Raw genomic sequence first — 21,481 nt, forward strand, 5'->3', positions numbered from 1 at the left:
AGCTAGCAAGCGTCTAAGCCATACACATTCAACTGTGATAGTGAAAGCTGCCTTGTATTCAGCTTCACATGACGATGTGGCAACAGTGGATTGTTTCTTGCTAAGCCAAGAAATACAAGAAGAGCCAGGAAAGAAACAATTATCACTAGTGGAGTGACGTGTATCATAATCACCAGCCCAATCAGAATCACTGTAAGCATGTAACTGCAGTGGTCCCCCCTTGGCATAAAGCAACCCAAGAGATCTAGTACCCTGCAAGTAACGAAAAACATGCTTGACATCTTGCCAATGTGACATACGTGGCTGATGCATATACCTGCTCAAAGCTGAAACTACAAACTGTATGTTCGGCCTAGTGTTGCATAGGTAGATAAGACATCCAACTGCAAGAGCATATATATGTATATCAAACAAATCACTGTCATCATGTAATGACAGTTTCAGTCTAGATTCCATGGGGGTACAAACTGGCTTGCAATCCTATAAGCCAAACTTCTCAAGAAGTTGCCCAATATACCTTGACTGTGATAGCCCAATATCTCAAGCATCATGTATGAACTAGATGCCCAAGTAATAATGCAAAATTCCCAAGTCTGACATGTCAAAAGTTTGCTGCAAATTCTGTTTGAATACTGAAATCTGATCAGCATGTGTTCCAGTGAGCAAAAGGTCATCAACATAAAGACATATAATCAGCAAAGATCCCCCTTCTTTGCATACGTAAAGGGTAGACTCAGATGAGCTGTTGAGAAACCCCTAACCAAGCAAGAAAGTATCTATTTTTGCATACCAAGCTCTAGGAGCTTGTTTCAAACCATATAGTGCCTTTTTGAGCTTGCATACCAAATGTTCTGAGCCTTCAACTGCAAAACCAATGGGCTGCTGTACATAAACTTCCTCCTAAAGTTCCCCATGTAAAAATGCAGTCTTAATATCCAGCTGATGCACTGTCCAACCATAATATACAGCCAAAGCAATCATAGACCTGATGGTCGTCATACAGGAAGTCGGAGCAAATGTCTCCTCATAGTCAATGCCCTTTTTCTGTGCGTAGCCTTTAGCTACAAGCTGTGCCTTGTATTTATCAATGGATCCATCTGCTTTCCTTTTCAGTTTGTAGACCCATTTCGTTCCAATGGCTTTCTTCCCAAATGGCAAAGACACCAAATCCCAAGTTTGATTCTTAGTAATAGAATCTAATTCAGCTTGCATTGTTGCCATCCAATGCACACTATGTTGTGCATCCTCAAAACATTCAGGCTCTTCATTATCAAAAGTAGTTGCTGCCATAACAAACTCCATATTATGTGCTGAATCATGCAAACGAGTTTGCCTTCTAGTACGACCAGCCATGGGTGCATCCAAAGGACTATCTTGCATAGTCTGCTAATACCATCTAGGTAACTGTCTAGCTTCCTGACTGTGTGCAAGCTCTTGCTGAATTTCAGTTTCAGCATTATGCTCAATATTCCGATCAGCCAATGGCTGAATTTCTGCACTTTCCATAGGAGCAGCTGGCTGAACATTAGGTTCATTTTCTGAAGCTCCAGCTGAATCACCAAAAGTAATGGGCAGCAGCCCTTCAAAAACATCACGGGCAGCCTGATATGTGTCCAAACCAGCCAAGGATAATTCTGATTTTTCATCAAAAACAACATCCCTGCTGACAAAAACCTTCTTTGTAACGGAATCATAGAGTCTGTAGCCTTTGCTCTCACTGCTATATCCCATAAAAATGCACTAAACAGCCTTGTTGTCCAACTTCTCTCTAAGTACCTGTGGAATATGGGCATAGGCAAGACACCCAAAGGTACGGAAGTGGCCAACATAAGGTTTACGGCTGTTCCAAGCCTCAAAAGGTGTGATGGTCTTCGAGGCTTTGGTAGGGCATCTATTCAAAATATGGCAAGCACACATGACTGCTTCCATCCAAAAACTATGAGGCAAGCTCTTTGCCTTCAGCATACATATGGCCATCTCCATGAGTGACCGATTCTTTCTCTCTACTACCCCATTCTGTTGGGGAGTATAGGCAGTAGTGTACTGATGGACTATGCCTTTCTGCTTCAAAAAAGAATTCAGCATAGAGAACATGTATTTCCCCCCTCGGTCCGAACGGAGAGTCTTAATTTTGCATCCAGATTGATTTTCAACAAGTGCACTGAAAGCCAAAAATGCATCATACACTTCTGACTTTTTTTTCAAACAGTAGACCCAGCAAAAACGTATAAAATCATCAATGAATGTCACAAAATAATAACAACCGCCCAATGACATTGTTTGCATAGGCCCACAAACATCTGAATGCACCAACTGCAATCTGGTTGTTGCTCTGAAAGCAACATCACGAAGAAATGAGAAATGATACACTTTTCCCAAAATGCATCCCTCGCATAAGTACTCAGGAGGTCTCTCCAAGAGAAGTAAGCCATCCAGCATCTGAGTACGCTGCAAAAGCATCAAGCTGCCAAAGTTTACATGCCCTAAATGAGCATGCCATAACTCCACCTGTATCATAGCAGGAGTAAGAGTGGATGTCAAGTATGCCGACTGATCTACTGAAAGAGCATCCAACTCATATAAACCATGACACAAAGATCCTGTCAAAACCAAAGTCATGCATTCTTTATCTCTAACCATGCAACGGTCATCATTGTTAACCCTCAAACGAACGAAAGTGGACAATCAAAAAAAGCTAAAGCAAAAGACAAAGACAAAGGCCAAGGCAAAGAGAAACAGAAGACAAAGACGCACAAGGAGAAGAGCCCTAAATAAGGGAAAAAGGCGCACAAGGAAAAGCGCAAGTCAAAACTTTTGTAAAAGAGCGCAAGCGCATCATGGTTTAATTCAAGGAGCGTCGAGCTCTCACCCGTGCAATTTGTAAATGTAGACGGGCGGTGGAAAGGAAGCTAGGAAGATAGAAGGACAATGGGAAAAAGGGCCTAGGCTACGGTCGGCCATGTAAAAAAGGGAAAAAGGGGATGACCGCCCAAAAGGGATTTAGGGTTTTGTATATAAAGTTGAAAAGTGAATGAGAAGCTCATTCTTGTGTGTGGCCAAAAGTAGCTCTCTTCTTCTTCTTCTTCTTCTTCTTGCTTACTTGAGCTTGTGCTTGAGAGAGGGAGTGTGAGAGTGTGAGGGAGTGAGTGTGTGAGGGTGAGGGACCGAGGAGGAGAAGCTCTCCATCTTCTCCTCGATTCTTCTCTTCTCTTCTCTTCTCTTCTCTTCTCTTGTATTGCTCGCGGCAATGGAGCTTGGAGCGTGGAGCTTGAGGATTGAGCTTGCTTGAAGCTTGCACTTGGATGGTGGAGCTACCGGAGTGCGCGGGAGAGGAGGTAACTCGAACGGCACGGAAATAAGCTCACTACACCCGTAGAAATGGATGGCGCGTCGATTATGTAAGAGGTAGCCATTAGTGCTCGGCTTGGAACGCTTGAAGCAATAAGCGGTCCGTGGGTCTTGGCAGTTGAGTGAAAGCTCCCACATTTTTGTTCCGTTGCCGGGACCAACGGATTCAAGCCTTGAGCGCTTGCGCGCTTCGAATCGAGCATTGGAGTAGGTTTTTCCCCGAACCGATGCTTGAGGTAGATAGGTACGAAGCAAGGAAGTTTAAAGAGGTATTCGATCTCCTTAGCAAGTAGATTTTTGGTTTTTTGGATTTGGAAAAGCATGTTGGAGTAGTGTAGGTGATTGCTTTGTGATTTGTATGCATTTAGGATACGAAAAGACAAAAAATAAGCAAACAGTAGGGTTTTCTATTGCTGTATAACAAGCTAAAACAGGAAAATCGGGGCACAGATCCTTGGAGTACCGTTTGATTCGAGCACCACAGTGATTCCAGGCATGTGTGGCATTTCCTTGTAGTGTATTGTACCTATTTGGAAGGTGCTGGACGATTCGGTGTAGAAGACGTCAGCCTAGAGGCATCGCGTACAACTCGCGGGCTGTCCGCCGCATAGTCGGACCAGCTCGTCCAAGTCCCAAAATCGAACCTGTTCAGAATCAGACCAGTCCATAATCGAACGCTCAAGTCTATAATCGGACGCTCAAACAACCGTCCGGTCGGACCAACCTGTCCGATCGGACCACTCGGACCAACTCGTCCAATTTTGGAAATCAGACCACTCGGACTCTCGGACTCGGACCACATGGACCATCCTGTCCGATCGGACGCTCGTCCGATAGAGGCAATCGGACCCACCCTGTCTGATCCAATTCCCAAAATCGGACCACTTTTTCGATCCGTCTCCTAGAATCAAACGTGACCAAAATCAGGCCACTGGGCCGATCGGACCAGCCCAAAATCGGACGTCGGATTCTAATAATCGAACTCCTGAAAATCGGGCATCTGAGAATCGAACAGAAAATTGTCAAAATCGAACAGGTATCTAGAACACAAATTTTGACACATCTAAACCCCGAGATTGACCCCAAAGGCTACGTAGAGCTAAAGGCACATCACAGATCCATCACTGGGCTAAAATTTAGAGCACGTAGTTCAAAATTTGGCTATAAACAGTCCTCGAAATTGTGCATAGCTTTAACCATAACGGCCCTGCGGGCTGGGGGGGACTGTCCCCCCCGGACCCCTCCACACCTCCTCCAAGTAGGTTGGAGGGAAAACGCACGTCGTGACGGGTCCTCCGAATTAGGCCCTAGTGTAGTAATGGCTCTACATGAACATGGATTCTCACTTGCAAAAGGGCAACCAAAAGCCCATACCCGAACAGAGATAAACAGAGACCCTAGAGCCTCAATGGGCCAATCTAGCCATCAAGGGCAAAAAGGCCACATTACGAGAACACAAAGACATTGTGTTCAGACCATGTCTAGTCAGAGCGAAATGCAACATCAGCAAGCTGCAAATGCCAAGATGACTAGACATGACCCTCTTGACGAGAGATGTACCTTGAGCAACACTACACAGACGACCCAGGACATTGGTGGAAAATCCACGTCTGGTCATGCAATTGGGGACTCAAGGGCATCTGTCAAAAGGCTTAAATTTACAAGCCAAGACCCGGAAGATGAAGACATAGTATCACCTGCTTATCTTAGGGTCAAACTCACCGCGAAAAGAGAGCATACTATTGATGCTCTGATTGATGAAGGAGCAAATTTTAACATCTTGACCTATGAATCATGGACCCTACTAGGCCAACCAGAGCTCACATCGACTAGTGCAACTCTTAGCCCTTATGGGGGATGCCCACAAACACTCATGGGGAAGTGCAAGATCCTTGTGACAATTGAAACGGAAAGCTTGCCTATCCTATTTCATGTTCCTCCAAATAGTGCTAGCTGCGGGAAAGAAACCCTCCTAGGAAGACCCTTCAAAAGGGTGACCAAGTGTGAGGCTGACTATGTAGCACAGAGGATACACCTGACACTATCGGGTGTGAGGATAGTCACGACCTTTAGCAAGGGTAACCTCATCGAACCTCGAGGGAAAGGCAAGCAAGGTGCTGACATAACAGTCAAGCCTGCTGACGAGAGCAAGGACTTGTTGGAAGAGTTAATATAAGCACAAGTCGAACAACGAGAACCAGTGAGTGAAGCCATGCCAGAAACAAGAAGGTCAGGAGACAATGCCAAGGACGGCCTTTAGACTTACAAATATCGTAGAAGACCCCAAAAGAAGCCCAAGCCTTATAGACGAAGGCATCGATAGAGAGTCAGCACAACGCCGCGATGGATATCCAAAGCGTTGCTACGTGCTCAAGGGTATTATGCAGGCAACCAATGGATTTGGATACCAAAACCCCCTGTTAAACCTCCTTTGTCGACTGAAGGCCAGGATGTATCAAGAGCAAAGAAGCGTAGGAGGAGATCTAAACGAAAAACCAAGTCCCAAGTCAAAAACAGTAGAGTGACCGAGCCCCTCATGGTCGAAATCAAAAAACCCGACGAGACCAATTGGAGGGTAGATCCTCAGCCTAGTGTGCTTGATAAGCAAACATCAGATGTAATCGTTGAGAATACACAAAAGCCACTAGTGCCCAAGGAGCCTTTGATTCCCCAAGAGGATAGCAGGCATCATAGGCACAACATTGCTCATGGCAAGTTTAAATGCTCAATAAAGCAAATAGCAAAATCATCTAACAGCCACGAGCAAATCTCAGTGTCAAAGCTACTTAGGAGTCCCAAGTCTCCTACACCCTCTTCCCTAAACGGACACGGGAAGCACAACACTCGTCAAGTGCGGCTACTCGATCCCAATCTCTACCTATATCAGAGCTTCCAAATGTCCAACGGGTGGGACACGACACCCCCCTTAGCTCTCAACCTAAGGATATGCCTGTGCAACCCACCGTGGCTAGCTCAACTGATACTCGATCTACGCAAGTGAATGCTCTAAGAGCAACGACCACTTCCAATTGCCCTAAGGACTTGATACCGCAATCCACCAATAGTAGCAAGTCCACTGAACTAGCTGCTACTACTGCAAACCAAGGATCACAGCAGTCACAGCCCTTGGCCGTGACAAGACCCCTTGCGGAACGTGTCCTTAGTGGGTTACCTGTGAAGGAGGTGTCGCGACCTACCTCCTTAACAACTCCAGCACTTCCAAAGCGCCTAAAACCTGGGCTGGAGAAGTTAAGCACAGGGGAACGGACGGAAGAGCTAGACTCCCCCAAAAGGGAGACAGTTGTACCCATACAACCTAGCAAGGCTACTCCGCAGGCCACGACTAGGTCCCATGAGGACCCTCTAGAGAAGGGAAATGCTGAGGCCCGACCAAGCACATCAACGGCCGATATAGTCCAGGGTCCTGAGACGTTAGATGCACCTACGCTAACCAAGAAAAAGAGGAGGAAACAACGAAAACAACAAAAGTTGCAGGTGGTTGCAGATCCCAAGGACATTGGGACGAAGAGTGTTGGAGAGCTGATGAATAAAGAATCGAGTCCATCCACCAATGAGTCCACTGATGCCTCTCCTAATAGTGGTGAAACCTTAGACACATCTGTGTGCTCCGACAAATCAAAGCAGTCGTTACCATCAATGGCTGCTTGCAACACTTTAACCACTGACAATAGAGCTCGCATTGACAAATCAAGAGTGGATACAACGTTGTCACAACAGGGTGACAAATCTATACCAATCACATCCGAGAAGAACCATGACAAAATAGCAGTAAAACCTCAGGAAAAACGCACAATCCCTGAGAGCATAAGCAATCCTAGCATTAACCAATCTTGCTCATCTAGGCCTGAGCCCCCAGCTATGCTAAAGCCTAAGGAAACTCTTAGAAATTTGCATGAGATAGCAACCGAGCAAGCCCTCGTTGAGCATAGAAGTGTCACAGAATGCTTAGCTGAGTTGGATGCTAAGCTCAAAGTGTTCGCACGTGTCTACGTCCTTGCGGACATGGGCGCATTCCCTAAGGAGCAGCTCGAAGAATACTTGCCATTCCCCTTATCTTGGGAAAAGCAAGAACATCTTAACGAGCACTATAACAAGCTCTTACATGAACGCATGCGACTCATCTCTGACGAGGAGGCTGACAAACTGCGCTTAACCATCACGTTCAATGAAGTGCTCTGCCGACCGAATCTCGTAGACATAGAGCAACTAAAGCGACTGTCAGCAGGCCAGAGTCAATTTGAGCAGCGTTGGTGCGAATGCCGCGTTGCAATGGCCGAGCTAGGGGCTCAGATCATGACAGTCTCTGAGGATCGATTGGCCAAATGGCAATCCCAAAGGGACCCAACCTATGTGGCACCAACTTCCCTTCGAGTGCTGACTGCCATTCGGGGTACGGACTTGACTGAACCTAGCCAAGAAAACTCTCTGTTTGATAAGGTTCTCACTGAAGAGGAGTTACATGTTGCCACTAGACTCGGACAAGGGTCCATGCTACTCGATGTGGCAAAATACCTATTGGTACTAAGTAAGCTGCCATGAGTGTTGGATGCGTGTGCCACGCTCCAGTACAAACCCGAGTTCTACAATTGGTTCTTATCCTCGTGAAGTGACAGGGATTCATAAATATGTATATAAATAAACACTGATTTTTGTGTCACTGTGTATAAACAATATCAACACACACAAGCAATGATAGTCAAGCGCAGGGAGAAGAGTTAGGTCTGACAGGCTAAGCTTCTCAAGTCCTCCTCTCATCACGCATTTAAAAGCCGTGTGACCATCCCCACCTCCAAGTGAAGGGCATGCAACCCACATCACCGCCATAGGAAGCCTTGACCAACAACTATGATGGTGTAGACAGGGTGCAGCTCCTTTTCTATACACCTTCCCTTTCCGATCTATCCTTCCAAGGTTGAGCCCTGCCTAAATTCATAACCACCAGCCAACGTAACTCGGCATGAGCCAAGATCTGCTAACGGCAGGAGGCTAAATATATATTATAGGGGGGCCATCCCTCTACAACAACACCGCATGCCCCACCCCTCCCCTTCTCGTCCTATGCGCTTGATAACCTGCACTATAATCCCTTACATATGAATGGTCTTATCATTTAACAAATCCTAATCCTTGATTCGCATCTTACAGGCCCCCCGCGAGGAAAACATGGAGAACCAAAGGTAACTAGCTTGCAAGGACGCTCTCCGCAACCCGACGGGAACATGCAGCACACGCCCCTCCACTGGTGCGCTACATGCCCACTCTTAAAAGGTACGCCAAGAAACGCAGCCCCAAGCGATACCGCCCCGGCCGAAGGCTGAAGAATCCGCGGGCCAGGGGAGCGGACGCTCAGGGAAGCACACAAAATGTGGCAACGCTAGTTGCACAGACCCCCAACGCACGCTCAGGGATCAGATGCTCACGAAGTGACAAGGCGGCCAGGGATAGTGCAGAATTTAATGAATTGTTTAAAGACATTCTCGAAACGGTAGCGGCCCGGGACTACACCATTCATGTCTCGGTCGACATGTTCCCTGCCCAGCCTCACGGGAGCCCCACACTAGCACCGCCACCGTCGCCTAGCCAACCAGACTCACCCCGCCACCCTTGCCGACCGCCCACATCGCATGGCCCAAAGCATATTCATGGACTACGCTCTCTTTCTGGGTCAAGCTCTATAGTTGGCTCACGGCAGTTGTTACCTCAATTGTACCAACATCGCATGTGTCGCAAGAAGGTTTGCAATATCTCAAGTGTATCTCCCCATCTCAACAATTGCTTCTCTAACAACGAGGCTAGGGCACAATCATCACTGTAATATCCATTTCTTGAGCCTTCGAAGCTTGACATTTTGTAATGGTCGTACTCAGGAAAGTCCCAAAAAAAAAAAGAACGAAAGAAAGAAAGAAAGAAAAAAGCACAAGAAAAAAAAAAAGAAACGAACGAAAAGATAAAAAGCACCCACGATCACAGCACAGCACCTAGGGGTCCTCAAATTAGGTACGTCCAGTGACCTTGGTCGACTAGCTCCGTCCCTAGTTCCCTAGCCCTTTAGCATCACCCACAATTATTCAAGGCACATCAAGGGCAGGACATACCTAGGAAGCTTGTCTCGCCTATGGTTAGACCTGTCACCCTGACCTACTTGCACAATTCTCTCTTGCACTTTGCCTTAGTACCATTGCAATTAGTGGTCGTAAGCACCGCACGATTGGCCATGAAAAGTACACCGTCCTCAGCAAGTGAGTCCAAAAGCTTCCAGTTACCAAAATTACGGTGTCCCTGTATTCAATTATGCTATGTCGTGCAGTCAAAATGCAAAGGATGTCTCATATACCTTCACGTGTACTTCTCAACATGGACAACTTTGCTTCATCCACACATTGTTACTACAAACTAGCCCGCGGTCTTCTAACTACGTAATATCTAAGTATGCACGAGCACTCACATAATATCTGCACCGAAGTATATACACAGTTTGGGTCCTCAAGTGCAGGACAATACTCTCAGCTTGCTTAGAGTTCGACCTGTCTCCCAAACTAATCAAAATATGTTTTGTGCACGATAAAAAGACTAGCACTACCCCTTAGGGAGAGACCACATGAGAGGTTTTCAATTGCAGGTATTGAAAACTCCAACGAAGGTGTCGTTCGCTCTTCATTAACACTCAACTCTGACTTCCTATCCTTATCACCTTGTAAGCCTGCCAAGAATCAGCATGTACAGAATCCCCAACGAGCCGCCACTTGTACTCCATCAATGCAAACCCCCCCCCCCCCCAAAGAACAGCCCTACCACCAACTCCCATTGCCCTATCACCTACCACTTAACCCACCAATGTGTCCCCAACGACCTTCCTCCCTACCACTACAAACACTCCGCCATGGCAACCACAGACGTCCCTGCCACCCACGTCTTCGGTGCATGCTAACGCCTGCTACCTACGACGGTGAGTGCCATGGGACTGGCACTCGTCTAGGAGGGGGGTAATGTTAACCCTCAAACAAACGAAGGTGGAAAATCCGGAAAAGCTAAAGCAAAAGACAAAGACAAAGGCCAAGGCAAAGAGAAACAGAATACAAAGACGCACAAGGAGAAGAGTCCTAAATAAGGGAGAAAGGCGCACAAGGAAAAGCGCAAGTCAAAACTTTTGTAAAAGAGCGTAAGCGCATCATGGTTTAATTCAAGGAGCGCCGGGCTCTCACCCGTGCAATTTGTAAATGTAGACGGGCAGTGGAAAGGAAGCTAGGAAGATAGAAGGACAATGGGAAAAAGGGCCTAGACTACGGTTAGCCATGTAAAAAAGGGAAAAAGGAGATGACCGCCCAAAAGGGATTTAGGGTTTTGTATTTAAAGTTGAAAAGTGAATGAGAAGCTCATTCTTGTGTGTGGCCAAAAGTAGCTCTCTTCTTCTTCTTCTTCTTCTTCTTCTTGCTTGCTTGAGCTTGTGCTTGAGAGAGGGAGTGTGAGAGTGTGAGGGAGTGAGTGTGTGAGGGTGAGGGACCAAGGAGGAGAAGCTCTCCATCTTCTCCTCTCTTCTTCTCTTCTCTTCTCTTCTCGTCTTGCTCGCGGCAATGGAGCTTGGAGCGTGGAGCTTGAGGATCGAGCTTGCTTGAAGCTTGCACTTGGATGGTGGAGCTACCGAAGTGCGCGGGAGAGGAGGTAACTCGAATGGCACGGAGGTAAGCTCACTACACCCGTAGATATGGATGGCACGTCGGTTATATGAGAGGTAGCTATTAGTGCTCGGCTTGGAACGCTTGAAGCAATAAGCGGTCCGTGGGTCTTGGCGGTTGAGTGAAAGCTCCCACGATCATCAAATGTGACTTGCAAACCACAACGTGCCAAAGAAGAAATAGATAGCAAATTCTTCTTGATCCAAGCACAAACAAAGCATCCTGCAGGCAGAGAATAGAGTCATCAATGGCTGTGAGCTGAATCTCCCCAATACCACAAACAGGGTATGATGCATTATTGGCACACTGTACAGATTTCCCAACGGGAGGTGCACTCACTGAAGCAAACAAATCTCTGCGAGATGTAATATGCCTAGAAGCACCACTGTCAAAGAACCAAGTGTCAGCATCTTCTGTAGAGCTAAGTGCTCTATCAGCCCAAGAGATGTCATAACTGCAAGTGTAAAAACAATAGTCCCTGTCCACAACAAAGGACGCGGACTCACTAGCAGTGGAAGGAGTAGTAGAAACAGACATTGCTGACTCCTTCTTCTCTTTGGCAATGCGCTTCATGCACTCAGTGATATAGTAGCCTAGCTTTTTACAATAATGACATTTTCCCTTTTTAGCTTGTGTCCCCCCTTGTGTCTGATTCTGTGATGTGCCAGAAGTACCAGAACTCTGTGGAGCATTTTTCACCTTGTTTTTGCCTTTCTGTCTTGCCACAAAAGCCTGCTCAGAGACTATAGCATCCACACCACTATTTTTTCTTGTTTGCTCCTCCTCTAGAAGCAAACTAACCAGCTGAATAAAAGTGAGTGGGTGCTTAGCAATCCTCATGGTGAGTTTCAAGGCAATATGAAAAGACAAGTACGAAGAAGGTAAGGAATTCAAGGTGGTGAATATCAGCTGTGCATCCGAAAAGTACTCATCTATATTCATGAGCTGCTCCCGCAAGTCCTGAATCTTATTCAAGTGATCCTGCATGGAATCACCCTCATTCATCTTCAAAGTCTCTAACTCTTTCTTCAAGAAAGAGATTCGAGTTTCATTCTTTCCTGCAAACATATACTCCAAAGTCAGCCATGCATCTCGTGAAGAAGATACTGAACGAATATGAGGGATGATGGACCGCTGAACTGCCAAAGCAATCAGTGACAAAGCCTGTGCATCTCGTGTATCCCAAACTTTTTGAGCTACACTTCTTGGAGAAAGTGGCTGAGGTGGAGCAGGCTGAGGTCCCTGTTGTCCACGTGCCCCTTGAGGAGAAGGAGTTACGGGAGCTACAACTCCCGGTCGAGTTTCCTCTCCACTAACATAATCCCATAAATTCTTAGCCACTAATACATTCTTCATCATGAATGACCATAGCAAATAATTGTTTCCATCCAATCTGTCTTCCTTGGATACATAGGTAAATACATCACCTCCCTGATTTGCCATGACGACAAATTTCCAAAGACAAATGAGCAATGTCAAAGCAGTAAGGGCTGGAAATCTGCAAATTTCTAGAAATTGCAGCAAGCACACTTCTGCAATTAATGTGCAAGGTTGTACTCTGTCAAAAAATTGTCTCTAATGCACGCTTCCCAAGGTGCAAACAGTGCTCAGCAACATTGTAATGTCAAAATCCCCAAAATTTCTACCAAAATTTCTGTTACAAATACCCCAGAATGTGCATTTAATGTGCCTCTGTCACAGACACAAGCACATGTCCCAATGCAGAAAACTGATCCTGCTGCTGCTCTGTTACAGACACAGGCACGTGTCCCAATGCAGAAAATTGACCCTGCTGCTGCACGAACTCCTGTGTTTGAATTAAAAAATGCAAAATGTTACCTCTGCAGAATGATTGCAGCTGACTGACGACGTGCACGGATCCCGAGGCAATGTTTGCGCACGGGAACAGGTTGGCGAACCTGGTGGTGGGCTACTGCACGTTCAGGAGGCGGCGCCTCTGTAGACAGATGTCTCGTGCAGGCCAGTGGCGCCGTGGGCAGGGCATGCGCAGGTACAGGTGGCACGCTGGCAGAGTAGGCGGCGCCTCCAGCGGACAGGTGGCGCGCTGGGCAGAGCGCGCGCAGGTACAGGTGGCGCTGCGGGTGTCTGGAGCTGTGCGCTGGCGGACAGACAGGCGCAAGGGCACGTTGGGCTGAGGTGGCGACGCCTGCAAGGTGGCGCGCTGCGACAGGACTGGCGGGTGGAGCTCTGCAGGCGGCTGGAGCTGACGACGTGGAGCTGCGCACTGGCTACTCAGCGCAGGCAGGACTGGGCAGGTACAGGCGGCGCCTCCAGCTGACAGGTGGCGACTGCACCTGCAACTGGCTGGAGCTGCGCGCTTGCAGACGACAACTGGAGCTGGCGGCCTGGGGCAGAACTGGCGGGTACTGCTGAACTGACGGGGGCTGCAGAACTGACGGGGGCTGCAGACAGCGGGGGCTGCAGACAGCGGGGGCTGCAGTCTGCAGACTGCAGACTGCTCTGATACCAAATGTGAGGGGGTGAGAGGATCGAGGTGCAACTGAGAGTGCAGTAGACAGTGTGAGAGTGAGAGAGACAGAGTGAAGCACGACACCCAATCCAATAGACTGAAAGAGTGTGGAATGAAAGTACAAAGTACAACCCTTAAACCTTAGGGTTGTAGGGGGTGTTCACACCCGAACACAACAAGTGCCCATAAGTGTGTAACATAAGCACATAAGCACATATGAAAATAAGACTATAAGTCTGGGGGAAAAAACCTCTCCTACCGAGAGTAAAAAGTGCCCCAGTGTCCTACTGATCACCGACACTCCCATATGAGCGTAGGCGTAAGTGAGGCGTGAGTCAAATACCCAAGACATGATTCCAAGCAAAAAGAGAATATAAGAAAAGTCATGGCTGATATAGGCAGTCAAAGCTGATACTAGGTGACATGCATAATGAATTTTTTAATAATAATAATTTTGCAGACAACATTTTGATATTATGTTCGATGCCTCTTCTTTTATTACACTGAAATGGTGGAAGACAAATTGACCCACAAAATGTTCAGCCTATTATCTCTCAGGAAGAGGCGTCTTCATTAGAGAAGGTTTATATTGGGTCTGAATCGGATTAGGCTTTGCACTTAATGGGAAGATGGAAATCACTTCGATGGGATTTATTAATGGCAAATTATTCAGGCTTATTGGGATTTGCTTAAATACAATACTTCTTACTATTAATAAAACATGGCTGCTGATCTTATGTATGCATTGTGGAAGGAGGGTCTAGTCAAGCTATTTCCCAAGAAGTAACTATTTGAATCTGGCCAGTAACTTTGGTACCAGTCTATGTCGATCACAAAAATGCTAAGAAACGAATACAAGGTTCTCTAGATAATTGGTTGCAGCCTACTCACTTATGGTTTTGTGCTGAAACGACAAATTAATAACGGCATTGCATATGTGTATTCTGGTATAGAATATGCTAAATATAAACAACAAAATGTTGCTCAAACATGGGCATAATCCGGTTTTGGTCCCACATTACAACACGTTGCCTTCTGGCTTTACAATCTCAGTAACTTTGGGAAATTGTCTATCCGATTCATGGTCGTTAGGCAGATCAGTTCTCCAAGGCTGTCCTTCAAGTGCTTTGTTACATGTGGTGGCTACACATCCTTTTCTTTCAGACTTGGATGCAGCCCTTGGCCAAAGCAGCAATAGCTGTGGGTATGCAAGACATGAGACAACAAACACTACTAGCAAACATCTTCATGGCCATACCGCCACCATTACAAGGAAAAAACATCAATATCAACCCCATCCACTGGAGTACTATCCGAGCAATCAGTGCCCATCAGACTATCAGCAGATCCTACCTATTAGCTATCTCCATTGCCAGACATTCTCAAGGAGCTTCACCTCGTCAGGCTCAATCAAAAGGGAGCTGAGATCCTTCATTGTAATCCTATAATGGACCCCTCATAGATGGTAGGAGGGCCAAGAGCTCTTGTATACATCAACATTGTCATCTTTGGTTTACTTCAGTTTTATTGTTCTTTGTTTATCCACAAAGAGACATACCATGGATAAAATGTACACACCATTTTGGTCTCACAGCTCATTTTAATCTCTAGTAGACATTAACAATTTTGTTTCATTCTCCCTCCCTCCCTGGAGCCCACCATGCTTCCAAAACACCTCTGTTTCCTGAGACCTCATGCCTTTTGCTGTGCATTGTTCCCCCACAATGTGCTCATGACTTCATCGCCACTTTAAGTTGCTCAATATTAGACCTGCTCTGTCACACTATATGAAAGAACTCCAAGAACATAATGATCAGAATTTAACCAGCATGATATATAGGAAGCTTGATAAGTATTAAAGACAACCTGACTAGCATGATATTTTGTAGACAGGTCTTGTATGTAATTTTACTTCTATTTGGGGGGGACTGGCTGTGGGTGTGTTGGTGGTGATTTTTGGGGGCCACACTTGATTAGAAAGCTCCTTGGCAACTACTCTTTCAGGTTCGATCTGCACTTAGGGATGACTTAAATGCTTCTTATATTAATCTGATTCTCTTAAGGGACTATGTTATCTGATTCAAATAACTTTTCTTTTTTCTGTAAAAATTTAAGTTTTAAGTAGCTTTTAGGAGAGAATAACGGATTTGTATCATAGCATACCCTAAAAATCTTAAGATACCATTTTGTACCGTATTTTATTGTACCATACCATATCATGCTTTTTGGACCTGACAACCATGCAACTTCTGTGGGAATAGCCACAAGTTTTTATACACTTTTTTCACCCAAAAAAGCGAGCCATAAATCAAACTGACTACTTGATGCAGTTCCCCAAAAAAAATACCTCTATTTCTCCTTTCCCTAATATTTTCCAAGCACTGCACAAGTTTAAAGAAGAGCAAGGTGGAGATGACTTTGAACAACATGACAAGTCAAGTGCTCACCATAAACCATCCCAAAAAATCAAAAAAAACAGGTCGCCGATCATTTTCTACAGGTTTTTGAGTCTTCAAGCGTGCTCTCTCATCTGCAGTGACCAACTTTGAAGAGCTTGCAAAAGCCTTCAATAAACTAAAAATATTTTCTCCTCTGGCCTGCATACTTCCAGCACTAACACAAACATGATGCAAACAGTCAGGATAGCAAATTGGACATGAATTGATTGATAAATGACACATTGGGAACGTAAAGAAAAGTTGAAATGTGGTAAAAAGCAGACTTACAGCATTCTCTCAGGTTTATCATATGGGGTGTGATAGATATAGCTTTCTAACAGAAGGATTATATCTAGTCCAGGAACATCGCCAAAATCTTCAGCAAAGATCCTATAATCTGTGTCACCTGGTATGTATGGATAGATATCCTACAGCAACAAAAAAACCAACCAGCTTAAATATTTGATCTGAGGAACCCTGCAGCACCCTGCAGCAAGTGGAGAATGGTGGCAGCAAAGGTAGGAGTTTCATACCTAACATCTTCTACTTAGTTCAATCAATAACTTCAAACTAGTCCCCCAATCCTTTGATCCAAGTAAGATGCCCCAGCCCCCCTTAAATCCAAGCTAGTCCCACCACTTAATCCAAATAAGGTGCCCCACCCCCCTTTTCTCCCCACCCCTTAATCCATGCTAGTACCCATCTGCACAACCATCAGAAAGAGAATGGCTAAATAGCAAAAGAGTTCACTGACAAAGCACCCTTGCAGTGTTTGAAAGACCAAACATAAGCTAGATAACATTTTAAAAGGTACAGTTGCATTAAGAGGAGACTACAAAATGATGGTCATGATTTCAACAGACAAACCTGCATGCACAAACGAACTATCTGAGGTAACTCAAAATCCATGGAATTACATGATCTTATCACATGAATTATCTAATCATTGACCTCAACTATCAAGCTCAAAATTGCAAATGGAACAGCTATGTAAAATGGTTGGATTGTGCTATCAGTAATCCCCAATTCAACAGGACAAAACAGAAAGTAAAGCAGAGCAAGGCCCATACCTGAGCAGCCGTGTTTGCCATGGGATGAACAGCTGCCTTAGCATACACTTCAGCAGGCCAAGACCCAGGTCCTGACTGGCAAACCAAATCTGATACATATAGTAGTTACATGTAGTTTGTTACGACTCAACATTTTGGTTACAGCCTTTGTAGACCATATGAACTGTTAGAAAGATATGATAATGCAGGGAATCAGAGAACAATGAGATAATGCAATTATCCGAGGAATTAGGCACTAAAAGAGCCATTCCTACATTCAGCTGAATGAAACTCAAAAGGTTTAATGTTGATCACCTCACCACGGTAGCAACTTGGTTGTCACCCCTTTCTGTTGTGACTAACAGCAGTCACCCAAACATTTACTGCTTTACTCGTGTCCTATATGCATCTTAATATCCCACTATTTGAAGTCCCGTATCCCATTAGTGCTAAGTATTTAAGCACTATTATGATATTCAGGAAGATTATATGTCTAGGTTCATGTGCAAACCACGTTTGCCATTCATGTCCAAAATTATGAGGATATTCATATTCTTTATGACCAAACAAGAAGTTTTTCACTTTAGTGAAGAAGAAAGTGCATATACTGCTATATAAGTTTCCTGATCCAACAGGGTTCTCCAAAACTAGATATCAAATGACACCATCCACAAGGCATTAACAACACATCTTTAGCAATGGGACTACCTACTCGTCAGGGCCAGTCAATAAATCCCAAAATAGTTTCCCTTTCATTAGTAAACTCTCCCATCTTGCTTCCTAAATCAAAACCTGACTATGGACAGCCAAGTAAAGCGCAAAGTTTCCTATTATTTAATGCTTGCTTGGTTTGGATTTTTATTTTTTTTTTGGGCCCCAAGCCCGTCACGTCGCGCATGTTACCCCCGCCCCCGACTGATCATCACGCCACCCCCTTCGGGATTCACGCCTGCCCCGCCGTTCCCTCCCCACTGCCATTACCAGAGCTCCCTCCTGCCTGCGGCACTTTGCCACTACCCTGTCCAGCGCCTGCTTGTTCCACCCCTGTCTGCGCCCCGCCTGCGTTTCCGCTCTGCCTGCGCCCGCCCTGCCCCGCCCCCCTGCCTGCGCCCATCTGCCCCCGCCCTGCCTGCCCACCTTGCTGCCCCCCCGCTCCTGTTCTGCCCACCCCAGCCCTGTTTTCTTCTCCCCTGGCCACCACCCCCACCCCCGCTTGTCTCCCCCCCCCCCCGGCAATGCCCCCGCCTTCTTGAGGCCCAGTTTCACTGTCAAACAGGCACACCATCGGCATCGAAAACAGCAACTTTCTCCCCCCCCCCCCCCCTCCAGCTGCTCCCTCCCCCAGCAGCAACTCCCTCCTCCAAAAGCACAGCAACGTGATAGGTAGGTTTTCAACAAGGATGCGCAATGGAAACCTCTAGTCAGACGCCAGCACACTCTACGAGTGCCCCCCAGTCAAACACCTTACACGTCATCCTTTCTGAGGAACAACTCTTAGCTGCCCGGGCCACAGAGTTGGAGCTTAAAGAAACAGCGAACTTTGGTTAGGTAGTTGGACACTCCCCAGCGAGGGCCCAACTACAAGATTGGCTCCACTCCACGCAGCGCATTGGCACAATGCAAATCGTGGAGGCAGTCCTCATGGGCCGAGGGATCTTCATGGTTCGACTCACCTCTGCGGATGCACCTCGGGTGTTAGTGGAGAGCTCGCCCTATGCCTCGACAAAGGGGGTCATTTACATGGTTCCCTGGTATAGCGGCTTCACATAAGGACTCTTGCGCTCAACAACAGATTTCTCAAACACTCAGTCACCTTACTTCTCCCCAGACTGACTGGCGGTAGAGTACCGCTAGTTAGTGGAGGACTTTGGACGGCTCTTCAGCACAGTTCTTCCTGCCTTCTTCGCAGATGCAGTGACAGCTACAGGAGTCCCAAAGGTATGAGTGGCCATGAAAGACACAAGGAATATACCAAAGTTCCTGGAGATTGAGGCAGGAGTTCACTCCTTTAGGCAACAAGTCATTGTGACTGGGCAACTAGGACAATACCTACGCTGCCACGACTTTGGGCCTCAGGCAACAGATTGTACCCATTTCGGAGCCAAGGTGGCTCCGCGGACAGGCCCGTAGGTGGATGCTGACGGCTTCACACGGGTCCAAACACAACAGAGAGGGAGACGGCAGGGGGGTCCGCATCCAGCTCCTCAAACACAGCCTCGACAGTAGGGAGCAGGAGGGCGAGTGACGCCCCCTTGACAGAGCACCCCGCAGCCCCCCCTACCCACCCCACCCGGCAAGACCGCAATCCCCCACATCCACCACCCGCGCCACAGACTACCTCACCTGACCTCCCATAGCCCCCACAGCCCACCCCCCCCCCCCCACTGACCCTAGCCCACAGCGCCCCCACACCCGCCACACGTACCTCTGACCATCCCAACTCCCTCAATCCTCTTACCCCCCACCACCTCCCCTGCCGAGCACCCCCCCCCCAATCCGCACCGGGTTCAGGAGATTCCCCCCATACCCACCCCCCCTCATCCAACAGGGGTTGATGAGCCACACACACCAACATCCTCATTGGACAAGAAGTTTTCCTCTTCCCACACAACCACCAGCTCATCCGCCTCTACCACCCATCACACTTTTCCAAGACAAGCACAACTATTGCCACAAGAGTTTTTCTGTAGTGGCCCATGATCCTACCTGAGAGTTGCAGAGCGCGGAGAGTTCCCACTACCTCTAGAGGTGGGGATCTTCGTGGTTCATAAGTCAAGGAGGGGCAAGGTCCATCTACTAGCACCGCTGGATGGACCAAACTATGCTTTTTTCCTTCAGTCCTCACTTAGGGGATTGGACGACGAAAAATAGAGGAGCAGCTAAAGAGTCAGGTGGCAAACCACATCTCCTAGTGGATGGGAGAGAAAGAACTAGCATTGTTTGCACAGCAATGGCCTAGTTGCATGATGGACATTAACTGGTGGGCGGGTGCGGAGGTCCCACATTTGAGCATTATCTTTTGAGCCCCTCCACAATGGAGAGCTCCGAGGGATGTGATCGTGTGGCCCCTGGCGCACGCGGCCCATTTCTACCAATGTACAGTCATGACTCTCGACATGGCTGATACATGCATTGATAGTACCACCTGGAGCATCTATCACCCCCATGGTCCGGCCATGGCCACCATGGGGGGGCTGAAGTTCGCCGTCCAAACTCCCAGCAAAGCGTACTTGCATGCCCCATAGTTTCTCCTCCTCATCAGCAGCCTCCACACCGAACAAATGTGTGTTCAGTCAGTCATGTTTCCCCATGAGCTTACACCTTGCATCCTGGAATGTGAATAGCCTCCAATATAGTGGGGCATGTGGTTCCAAGAAAATGATTGTTTGGCAAGAGCTACAGCCTACCCTTGCCGAACGGATCGACATCTTTCTTCTACAGGAGCACAAGCTCACTCCCACCTAGGCCCAACGGGTAGAGAAGGTACTCCCGGGCAGCTTGCACCATAGTTACCAGGAACGGAAACCCCCAGAACGAGGGGAACGCCATAAGTTAGGGAACGAGAATGGAGGGAACGGCATATATATATCTATACATATATATCTATACATATATATATATATGTATATATATACATATATATATATATGTATATATATACATATATATATATGTATATATATATATGTGTATATATATATGTATATATATATATATATATACAAAGAGAGAGAGAGAGAATCAACACTTACGTCTTAGAAGCTAGAATCTAGAGAGATATATCATATTAACCATAATTCGTGAAATTAGAGACATAATAATCAAGTTTTAACAATAATAAAGATTCAAAACATTGTAATCAGCAATGGATTGTTGCATTCATGATTCAACATTGTAATCAACAATGTTGCATAAGTCCAACAAGTGTGCATTGCAAAGACACAAAATATGCACTAAACTTTAAAGTCTAAAGATCCAAGTTACAAGAGCTCCAATTTCCAAGTCAATACTCTAAAGTTCTAAAAGGCCAGCCGCTAAGTGCTCTAATTCATGGAAGGTGGCTCCACTGTGCCTAAATGCTCATCTTGTTGAACAACATCCTCACCATCACCATCACCATCATCATCATCATCGTCATCTTTTTCCCAATGTATAAAAGAATCAGCCTTTGCAACTAATGTACGAGCTAGCAAGCGAAGATTGAAGCTCACATAAACTAGGTCATTCGTCTTCATTGTACCAAGACGATTACTCTTCTTTGAGTGAATGTGATTGAATGAGCTCCATAGTTGATCTAAACAAGAAGAGCTAATTGTTTGGCTAAGAATACGAATAGCCAAACTCTACAACTTTGGAGCTTCTACCCCGTAGTTCTCCCACCATAAAGCAGCCCCAATATTTGTCATGTCCTCTAGTGCATCCTCTGTACCAAACATCCCTAATGTTTGCCGATACACAGAG

General features: G+C 46.4%; 1 protein-coding gene across 1 annotated transcript in view; it reads right to left on the bottom strand.

Moving 5' to 3' along the window:
- LOC148010863 (Zn-dependent exopeptidases superfamily protein) overlaps positions 1 to 21,481 on the bottom strand; it is a 198,549-nt gene that overhangs the window by 103,312 nt on the left and 73,756 nt on the right. Inside the window, exons 7-9 of the mRNA XM_087671354.1 lie at positions 17,042 to 17,130; positions 16,260 to 16,399; positions 15,981 to 16,146 (exon numbers count right to left, since the gene is read on the bottom strand). Coding sequence (XP_087527480.1) covers positions 15,981 to 16,146; positions 16,260 to 16,399; positions 17,042 to 17,130 — 395 coding nt within the window. The remainder of the gene's footprint in view (positions 1 to 15,980; positions 16,147 to 16,259; positions 16,400 to 17,041; positions 17,131 to 21,481) is intronic.

This window comes from Lygodium microphyllum, chromosome 29 (genome assembly GCF_053477565.2).
Source record: "Lygodium microphyllum isolate KBCC chromosome 29, Lygodium_microphyllum_v1.1.10, whole genome shotgun sequence".
NCBI classification, from domain to species: Eukaryota; Viridiplantae; Streptophyta; class Polypodiopsida; order Schizaeales; family Lygodiaceae; genus Lygodium; species Lygodium microphyllum.